The sequence below is a fragment of the Coffea eugenioides genome, chromosome 7 (assembly GCF_003713205.1).
Source record: "Coffea eugenioides isolate CCC68of chromosome 7, Ceug_1.0, whole genome shotgun sequence".
In the NCBI taxonomy this organism is placed as follows: domain Eukaryota; kingdom Viridiplantae; phylum Streptophyta; class Magnoliopsida; order Gentianales; family Rubiaceae; genus Coffea; species Coffea eugenioides.
The window spans coordinates 4285869-4296288 of NC_040041.1; the positions used below are offsets into that span (position 1 = coordinate 4285869).

Sequence of the window (10420 nt, forward strand, 5' to 3'; positions counted from 1 at the left end):
ATCGGCTCCTCTTCCCCTTAGATTAACATAGATTAAGTTATAAGAATGTTACCATTGCGACAAAAAAAGAAAAAGGAAAAAAGAAAAAAGCTCCAGACTTGGACAACTAGCACGTAAATGCATCTCTTAATCCATTTTCACGATTCTTATGCCATAATACCACTTCTCCCCAAATCATATGGCTTGAGCCGTTGTCCCGTTGGCTCAGCCACAAACAGTTTTTTAGCCCTTTGATCATCGAGTTCTAATGATCGTCTATTTGAAAGCCAATTCTCAATCTTGGGGGGAATGCTTGAGAAGGCTTTTGTCGCTAGATCAACCCATGTTTACAACATCATTGTAAAACAAACCAACAAATTGTCATGAACAATATCATTTTTGCAAAATCATGAACAGTCTTGACTATAGAATAGCAAGAAATGTTCCTGTGTGCTAATGAATGGTCATCATTTTAGACGAAGCAAATTATCAAGTATAATCCACATCCATTTAGATTCTTTGTAATGTCTTGGAATATCTTTCTTTGACAGGAAACATCTTGTTGGCCACAGCAACATCCAACAATATCCAATTCGATAGTTAGAACACAAATGCGAGTAACAGAAAGCTATAGATAATGCAAAGTGATGCTAGCGAGTAGCATATGTCAAATGCATAGTATCATCATATGGAAGCTTCGAGTTCGTCTGGGGTTACTGCAGCTCCATTTGGGGCATCATCAGCACGGAGTTGAGAAGAAACTTCATCTATTGCAGAGTTCAATTGTGCAATTTTCTCCGTCAGTACTTTGCGTGTTTTCTGTCCTCATCAAGGCAAAAACAGTGAAAATATCAGAGATCATAACACAAGTAATTAAAACAAAAAGGAATCAACCAAGAGTACGGATACTCATGTTGAACAAAGCAATGTTTTTTTCCTTTTCTTTTCTTTTTTATGATCCTTTTTCTATTCCTGAAAACATTGGACGGTCAATTTCAGTTCTAAAACCACAATTCATAGAACAAAAATAATGACCAACAGGTTCAAATGAGTTTAACTATTGATGAATGAATGTTCTCCCAGATGCAATGAAGGTCGGTAATGATGGTAAAGGTTGCTAAAAACCAGTCTCTTTTCCCTCACAAAATTGTTAAAAACCCGTCACTAGAATGATGTTAAAGGTTGGTAATACCAAATAATTCAATCCAACAAGTTATAGTAAGCCAAAATATATAGAATGAGATATAAGCTTCTAAAACCATGTTTAACTTCCACAATTTTGACAGCATAAACAAGCAAATGTGCAAAAGCAGAGACTGCTGCAGATGCAAAAGTTAGACGACCTAATAGAGCTACTCAATTTCACATAGCAGATGGCAGCTTTATGACACTCATATCTCGATTTAGGGGAGATAGAGAATGGAGAGAAAGGATGCATCAAGAGGGCATATCATATGGCAGGATTCGATGGATAGCTTTCAGTATATAACCCAATTCACCCCTGCATAACCACAACCCTCATCACATACAAAATGGCAGCCAAAGATCCTATGAGTCACCAGAAAAGTTAGTTATGAATTACATCAAAGAACAAATCCCTACCTCCAGAGCTTTCTCCTCATCATATATGAACTTTGGAAGCTTTCTCATTAGATCTTTCCTGTCAGCTCCTGCAAGTGCCTTGCTTATCTAGAAGATGACTACAATGTTAAATGTTATCAAAACGAACATGGTGCCGCAAATGACAACCTATAAATAATAGCAGACAGATTACTCTTGCTAATAGGACGTCTGAACAGTATGCTTACAGCTTTAACGTTTAAACAGCTACGAAATAATTGATTTTATTCTGCCAAACACTGATATACTGGATCCCTTGCCTCCAGAAACAGATGAAGAATCTTCTTGGTATTTTCTTTTCTTCCCATACTGCAATTTTATTTTTTTGAGGGCGGGGGGTAAGGAAGGGGGGAGAGGGGTGGAGTTGGTTGTTAAGTAGGGATCTTCATGGAAATTTACTAAAACTCCTACTCTTTGGGACTTCTGAACTTAAAGATTTTGGATGGGCTAAGGATTATGTTGCATTTTCTTAAGATCTCAGAGCAATCCAGTATACAAGACAGAAGACTTCAAAAGAAGTATCAGTGCTCTAAATTCTGAGCCAACCTTAATTGACATGTAAGTAAGTTGTCTTCCATCATTACCTGAGGTGCATAAATGCATCCTAATGCCCCAACAACTATTCCTCCCAAAACAAAACCACCGACAAAGATACTGGCACTACCTGGCCTTCCACCATCTCCACTGCATAGTAAGAATGGGTATTTTACAGAGGGAATAAAATTTGGTCAAGCAAAGAAAAATCATAAAGGAAAAAAATCCATTTTCATATAGTTAGATCATGGATGCTAACATATCATACTTATAAACTCGCTTTGTATTCTTGACTCATCTCTCTATCTGTGCAATCTACCCTAACAGCTTCTCTTTTTCAAGTCTTTGGACATCAGAAGAGGTACTGATACGTACTAGGTACTGATGTGTACGATAGACTTACATTTATAGGCTTACTCTGCAGATCACAGTAAATTACATCTCTCCCTAGATGCATATTTAGTTCCTTTTACATTTTTACTCAGCAGAATAGGATCCACATATTTCACTTAATTCCAATATCATCAAATCATATATCAAAAAGCCACCTTAGAATTAACTTTGTTTCATCAGTTATCAGAGTACCACATACCAGTATGTGCAGCAGAAATTTTCATCTATAATACCTTCAGCAAATAAAGAATTCAAGGTCAATCTTTATGTCGACAGGAAGGAAAATTTTGATACCCCAAGTTGCATTTCTCTATTGAATGTAAATGCCGAATAAGCCACATCAGGTTACTCTACTCCCCACCATGAGCATTAGTACCCCAGATTTTCTCCCAAACAGCAGAATCCCAGAGATATTTGGAGCAAACACAAGCAGTACAAGGCAGAACATGGACTACCAAAAAAGACAATGGACATCAATACCTAGCTTGCACTGTCAGTGACCTCCTGCATTTCAATGGTTTCAGATTGCTTTGTGAAGCAGGGATGCAGAGCACATTATTGGAACTCAGAAAATGGTCCGTTTGCAAAGAAGTCCCTAGCACCATAGACACAATTAGACATAGTTTTCAAGCAAACTAAATTACCTCCAGCTATTTAAAAGACTATTGATTTCCAGTACACCAACATCAGTTAATTTTTTTTATGTAATTGACTATCTGTAGGCAACTTTATGCTGTAAGCCTTGTTATTGAGTCAGAAGCTTGCTAAAGTAACATGCTAAAAATAATAAAATTCATAGGGCCAAGTTAACTCCTTGTACAATGGGAAGAGTTATAAAATTTTGTAGTCATAGCTTGTTGTACAAGTAATGTAGACCTCTTCTGCCAAAATAATAAGTGGTTTCCTTCAAACAGCTCAGCATTCGAATGACATCGAGACTAAATAGAGAGCAAATGTATGGACACTAAAGCATGATATCTCTGTGATAATAACCTGGAAAGCTCTAAGCCCTGAAAGTTCTTAGCACTCGTGTTCACATTTCATCTACAGCATGTTTTGATTGTGTTCCTAATCCACCTTCAGAATTAACATTATCCTTGATCATCTTTCTGAATAAACAACAACATTTTGTTTTTCTTGAATACTTAAATCCACATCACTGTAAACATCACAGACATCATCTTATTTCCTAAATACCTTCTTGAGTTACAATCGTCAATAGACGAGTAAGGTAAATAATGTCTAAATTGAAAAACAATGTAAGAGCTAGTTTAAGTATGATCCCTGATCTACAGGATATTGAGTTTTGATGAGGGACAAGAGGGTTATACTTATAGCCTCTAATTACTCGGCCTAGCTGGATTTGAACCAGCACAGACCTACGACAAAGAATTTTACAGTCGGTTCCCACTACCGCTGCCTTTTCAAAGTTCAAACTACTGTATCATATATTAAGTAATTCAAGCTCCTTTTCCGATGCGGGACTACAAGAAATTGGATAACTATATTCACAAAATTCAGGAGATATACCTTTAAATATGGTAGTTACCTAGGAATGACCCTTTCTACAGCAAAACACAAATCCCAAAGTTAAATCAGAAGTTAGGCTCAAAAAACTCAATATTCAGAGTGGAACTAAAATAAATTCCGACAGGAACATAAAAACATTATCATACACACATATATTAAGCTAGAAAGAATCTATCTTCAGAAGCTTATAGACGTGAATCAACATGCAAGATGTAAACAAGCTAAGACTAACATTACATAATTCAAAAAAGATGGACGCCATAAAATCTTGAATGAAAACCGATAAATTGGAGAGAGTTTTTACCAGTTAAGAAATGGGTCCGAGGGTGTTTGACAGAAACTATCGAGTTTGCGAGGGAATTCATTTTTCAGAATTTTTAGGTAGGGAAAATCGGAGCTATTTTTAGCTGATGAGTGAGTGAAAACTGGAAAGGGTGGTCTACTTTGGTCGGAGATATTCCAGTACTAATACTTCAGAAGTTATCGAACTAATATTTTATCTTTTTTCTTTGATTGTTAAGATTATTTCTTGTCGATGAAATTGGAGTACGTAAGCACCACGTGGTAGCATATCGAATTAAGAGACCAGTGGACGAAAATAAAAATTTTATATGGGCTGATAATTAGGTCAGGAAGGGTATTCTAGGTACATGCAACATGGGCTTTTATAGCCATCTTGTATATGGATTTTTTCCGATTTTCTGCATCAGATGAGCCCAAAATAAAATTTCCAACCAATACACGAATTAAATTGTAAACCACCGGATTTCGGCGGGAGTGCCAATTAGGCTTTCTGAGTTGGATTTTAACAAGTTCAAATTCGGCTCATTAATTATATGATTTTTAAGCTAAAAAGTTCAAGTTTAACTCACATTATTATATGAGTTTTAGATTCAAATCGGGATTGACCAAATCTCATAATTATTTTTTTTTTATAGTGTTAGCCGAAGGATTTGAATTCGGAACCTCTCACTTGCATTCCTTTTCTCCAAACCATCAAGTCCATCCTCCAACATAATTATATATAACATATATATTTTTATAATTATGAATTACTATAAATTCATATATAAATTAATTTTACATTATAGATATTATAATATATATTATATATATAATTATACTCATATAGGCGTTGGGTCTAAATTGGACCTATCTTAACATGACTCAAGTTCAACTCACATTTAGTTTGGGCTTAATATATGAGTCGAACTCGAGTTGATCCGACCTTATTGACAGCCCTAGGTTTAGGCTTAGGCTTCATGATTAAAGTTAACTTTCCTCCTTCAGTTTTGCATTTGTTCCATATAGCTATCTCAATTGTCAATTGCTACAATTGCCCCTTTAGATGACTATCTAATTAGGGCAACTAAGCTATAATTAAAGCAAGTTAGGGCATAGAGTTGATCTAGATGGGATTAAATAGATGATTGCACCAAAAAAATGTACTCAAGATAGATTACAAATTTAGTGTCATTTTATTTTTGATAAGTAACATAAGAACTTTGAACAGATATGGCTGATATAGGGCAGTAGAGGTATGCTTTTGTTTGGTATTTTGATTCTTTGTAGAGGAACTGATGTAATTCTTTGTAGAAATTTGGAGGGTACTTGCAGGAGGCCTAACCTTCAATCGGCAGCATAAATTAGCAACAAATGACTACAAGTCATTGACTGAAGTTCTGTGCAGTTGGATTTTATATCATAGACTGAAAACAAAAGAATAAACTCGTTTGTTTGATTCCAACTATTATTGGTTAATAACTTGATACTAGCTAGTACTTTGAGAGGGACCGAATTAATATAAATCATGGCAGGGACAGAACGAGAAGCAACAAGCTACATCAATTTGGACCAAGTAATCAAATTAGGTAGTATAAGAAGACAAAAATAACGCGTTCATGAAGCAAAGACCATGCACTAACTAAACTCACCCTTTGAATTTAATTACTGTTAAACTTGCTCGGACACATAATTAAGTCATTGATTTGGTCAATCCTGTCAAGCATCACAGAGATCAGTGTATCTAAAATCCTGCTGCAGTTTGTCGTTTGGAACTCCAGTCTTAGAAATTTATCAGGCAAGGACAAAATCAGAATTATACTTACACTAGAATAAAATTAAAGATTTCCTTCATTTCGAATAATTATTAGTAATTTTCCATCACTACTGCACCAGTGATGCATGTTTGGTTCTCCTAGCATTTACTCTCTAGTGAGTTGTCAGGTCTTGGCAGATTAATTTACATGCATTTTTAGCTAATTGAGGAGGTCCGACCACATATCATTTTAAACTGTTGGTGTAATCGGCCGGCAGCTTGAAAATGCATGATTAAGTCAATTTGACGTCTCTTGATAATATGGCGATAAAATTGGACTTGACCATTAATTTCTTGCTCAGTATTAACACAGCAAGAATTCTCCTGCCAGACAAATTGGTTCAAGTAGAGCTGGTCTGTTGTAGCAATGGCTGGTGGCGCTGGTGACAGGTCATTGAAGGAGACTCCCACTTGGGCAGTTGCTGCTGTTTGTGCTGTTTTTGTTATCATTTCGGTTCTTATTGAGCACGGAATTCATTCTCTTGCAAAGGTAATAATTAATCACCTTTGATTAGTCCAGGCACATTTCCCTCTACTGCAACATTGTGTCTTGGAGTTCAGTTAACAACTTTGATTGATTTTATGTACAACTTTCAGTGGTTTCAGAAAAGCCAGAAAAAGGCGCTGCTCGAGGCACTGGAGAAAATTAAAGCCGGTAGCTTTATCCTTGATCACCTTTGTTTTGTCATAATCAGAAGATTTGATAACGGAGTTTTTTCTTTGCGCTAATTGATGTTTTTTTGTTTATTAATTTTGCTTGCATATGGGGTGCAAATTTATAGAGTTGATGCTCCTGGGATTCATATCCCTGCTGATCACTGTTGGCCAGAAACCAATCAGCAAAATATGCATTTCTAAAGGAGCTGGAGACACTATGCTTCCATGTAAGAAAGTATTGGACGAAGAGGCTGCTGACACTGGAAAGGATAAAAATGACAGCGATCGGAGAAAGTTGCTTTGGCATGCTGGAGATGCACTGGCACGCCGAGTTCTTGCTGCAGCAGATGGAGATGATACCGATCATTGTTCTAAATATGTAAGTCGGCTAAGATACTTTATCGACAAAATGTTTATCAGTCAGAATTTACTTAATGAACCATGTATCTTGGGGATGCCAGAAGAAAGTTCCGTTGATATCTCAATCAGGGATTCATCAATTACACATCTTCATATTTGTGCTCGCGGTTTTTCATGTTCTCTATAGTGTCCTCACAATTGTTCTAGCACGAGCAAAAGTAAGTCCTGAAATCTCAGATTCTGATAATTAGTGGTTTTTCCTTGACTTTGGAAGGAGGGCTATCGATTGACAGAACTGCATTGACTATACAGGTGAAGAAATGGAAATCGTGGGAACAAGAAACAGCTTCCTTGAACTATCAGTTGACAAATGGTACATTACACTCTCTACTAGACTCCTGTCTTTCGGTATGAAAAATTACTGACCGTAATGTTCTTGTTTCAGATCCTTCCAGATTCAGATTCGTGCATCAAACATCTTTCATTCGCCAATATAGTGGATTCTCCACAAAGCCTGGCATTCGATGGATTGTAAGTTCTAATATGTCATAGAAGTGCATCACATGCACCAAAAACTCTGGCCAAAAACATTTCCTTTTGCTTCAACAAATCCCCCCCTCCCCCCCCCCCCCCCCGGGCGGGGGGGAAGCTAAAATCTCAATAAGAGAATCGAAAAGTATTCCTTCATTCTCTGATCATATTCTGTATACTTAGCTAAATGATGATTAACACTTTCTCACCACATTCTTGTCTATTTTAACTGTTGGAGGAAATTTTTATATTCCAGGCAGCTTTTTTCAGACAATTCTTTTGTTCCGTGACAAAGACAGACTACTTGACCTTGAGACATGGTTTTATAAATGTACGTGCATAATTTCACTTAATCAGCACCCTTTTGATTCTGATGATTAGGCAAGTGATTGAGTTCTTATCCGTAAGTGGGGAGATTTTGGTTGTTGGTGATACAAAACTAACAACAAGGCGCACTACTTAGGAAGAAAGAACTCAACATTCAAAGCCAACAATCTCTAATCCCCTTCATTGGATTGCAGGCACATTTTGCTGCAAACAGTAAATTTGACTTCCACAGGTACATTAAAAGATCAATGGAAGATGATTTCAAGGTAGTAGTTGGTATTAGGTATGTGTACATGTCCATGTTTTCATGAAGATACATAACTCAATGTTTGTTTCAAGCCCGCTCGAAGGCACGCAAGCTTGTTTTGTCTGTCTGGAGTTTTGGGATGTTTATTATGGACTGACTAGCAAATAATCAATTCTTGACAGCATACCTCTCTGGACATTTGCGATCCTTTTCCTAGCATTAAATGTCTATAGTAAGTGTATATCGTATTCTGGATCTTGATTATGATTTCCTTGTATTGTTAATGAACCATCAATCTGTTGACCAATTCCAAATTTACCATGCAGGATGGTACTCTCTCTTTGCCATATCACTGGTGCCGCCAATTGTAAGCATCCATCTACGATCTCAAGTATTTCTTAGTTTTAATTAGTCGTATAGATTCTTCGAACAAAAATTGCAAGAACAAAAGTAACAAGGATTTGATGTATCATATGCTACACTCGGAACAGATGCTCGTCATCATCGGTGCAAAGCTTCAAATAATAATCATGGACATGGCTCTACACATTCAAGATAGAACAACAGTGGTAACAGGAGTTCCAATTGTGGAGCCTAGTAACAAGTATTTCTGGTTCAATCGACCTCACTTCATTCTTGGATTGATTCATTTTACCTCATTCGAGGTACTACTTACGACCTAGCAATAATCTTGTGAAAATATCGTAGAGGGTGGTGAAAAGTTCAGTAACAAAAAACCTCGCTTTGTCAAATTTTGCAGAATGCATTCCAAATGGCTTACTTTCTGTGGACATGGGTAAATCAATGCTACTCTTGTGGTTACCATTCGATTGTAATATATTCATATTCATTAGCTTTTCTTTCAAATAATTAACAATCTGATCTTGAATGCAGTATGAATTTGGGCTAACTTCATGCTTCCACGAAAATTTGCCAGTAATACTAGCCAAAGTCTTTCTTGGTGTGGCAGTCCAAGTCTTAGGTAGCTATATCACCTTTCCTCTCTATGCCTTGGTAACTCAAGTAAGTTCCCCTCAGCTATAACTCCAAACCCTGTTGTCAATTTTCGATATCATATCCATAATCACCGCGCTTCAGTTCGAAATCATGCCTTTGATGGACATTTCTGAAACTAATTACTAAAACATATTTGAAAGCTTAAATGCTTGTACTTGTGCTCAATTCACAGATGGGATCTCATATGAAGAAGGCAATCTTTGAAGAGCAGACTGCGAAGGCACTAATGAAATGGCAGAAGGCCGCAAAAGAAAGAAGGAAGTTGAGAAAAGCAGAAGGAGATATGTCGCCAGATCTTATGAGTGGGAATACTACTCCATCCAGAGGTTCATCACCCATACATCTGCTTCATAAATACAAAACGAACTCTGATATTGAAAGCAGTATCAACAACCCAACTCCTAGACCTTATCATTCAGATGCTGACTATTCAGAGACTGAAGGACCTGCATTGAACTCCAGCGATGATCAGAATTCAAGGAATCATAACTCACCAAAGAAAGAAATTGTAGGAAAAGAACCAGAAACTTACAACTGGGATTTTTCCTTTTCCAAGTCATAGGCAGATAAATGATCCAGCCAAGCCTCTAAATTTGTCAAACACCTCTTCCTTAGCTTTGAATTATGCAGTGGGGATTATAGTATAAATGGTACTCCTGAAGTTTAAGACTTTAGCCAAAGCCTAGAGAATCCCTAATGGTGGACAGGTTTTTTTCGGTTTCTTTTTCACTTCCCTCATCAATGTAAACTTCATTACATAAACTCATTTCCCTGATCAAATCTGAAATCTAATCATTTAAAGTGAACATTATGAAATTAAATCTCACATGAATCGTTTGTTGAGATTGTCCACGTATTGGCTATACCAGGACCATGATCACCAGTTGCTATACTCCCCCTATTCATATGGCATATTTTGGTAATGACAATTAAGTTAATCTTTGTGGATGGTGTTAGAGGTCAAATTGGAATTTCACATACACGGGTTAATAAGATGATACAAAAATAGTAAATTGCTTAGTGCAATTGGTCTTTCACAAAAAACCGGATACTGAATGATCATCCCCTCATCTTTATTTCATTTTTGACAAGAATGAAAAAGCAACTACAAGATTTTGAGAACATTA

General features: G+C 36.7%; 2 protein-coding genes across 2 annotated transcripts; one reads left to right on the plus strand and one right to left on the minus strand.

Moving 5' to 3' along the window:
• Nucleotides 1–463: 463 nt before the first annotated feature.
• Nucleotides 464–4547, minus strand: LOC113778507. The gene is made up of 5 exons (XM_027323943.1): nt 4361–4547; nt 3007–3121; nt 2184–2283; nt 1582–1668; nt 464–798 (listed from the first exon to the last, which is right to left on the minus strand). Exons 1-5 carry the CDS (start codon nt 4419–4421, stop codon nt 664–666), a joined length of 498 nt encoding a protein of 165 aa, XP_027179744.1. The 5' UTR covers nt 4422–4547; the 3' UTR covers nt 464–663.
• A 1974-nt stretch (nt 4548–6521) lies between these two features.
• On the plus strand, nt 6522–10022 carry LOC113778650 (MLO protein homolog 1-like). Its single transcript, XM_027324124.1, has 14 exons — nt 6522–6644; nt 6752–6809; nt 6937–7190; nt 7273–7389; nt 7484–7544; nt 7617–7702; nt 7959–8033; nt 8224–8312; nt 8459–8508; nt 8603–8643; nt 8768–8941; nt 9037–9072; nt 9171–9299; nt 9466–10022. The coding sequence occupies exons 1-14, from the start codon at nt 6522–6524 to the stop codon at nt 9853–9855; spliced, it is 1683 nt and encodes a 560-aa protein (XP_027179925.1). The 3' UTR covers nt 9856–10022.
• Nucleotides 10023–10420: the final 398 nt, after the last annotated feature.

What these genes read in the sequence shown, in the direction of transcription:
- LOC113778507 (XM_027323943.1), bottom strand. Translation starts at nt 4,421, where the DNA reads ATGAATTCCCTCGCAAACTCGATAGTTTCTGTCAAACACCCTCGGACC. An exon ending in TCGGACCCATTTCTTAACTG is followed by an intron (nt 3,122 to 4,360) that starts GTAAAAACTCTC and finishes CTATGGTGCTAG; the next exon opens with GGACTTCTTTGCAAACGGAC. An exon ending in GATGCATTTATGCACCTCAG is followed by an intron (nt 1,669 to 2,183) that starts GTAATGATGGAA and finishes GTCATCTTCTAG; the next exon opens with ATAAGCAAGGCACTTGCAGG.
- LOC113778650 (XM_027324124.1), top strand. Translation starts at nt 6,522, where the DNA reads ATGGCTGGTGGCGCTGGTGACAGGTCATTGAAGGAGACTCCCACTTGG. An exon ending in GAACTATCAGTTGACAAATG is followed by an intron (nt 7,545 to 7,616) that starts GTACATTACACT and finishes TTCTTGTTTCAG; the next exon opens with ATCCTTCCAGATTCAGATTC. An exon ending in TGAGACATGGTTTTATAAAT is followed by an intron (nt 8,034 to 8,223) that starts GTACGTGCATAA and finishes ATTGGATTGCAG; the next exon opens with GCACATTTTGCTGCAAACAG.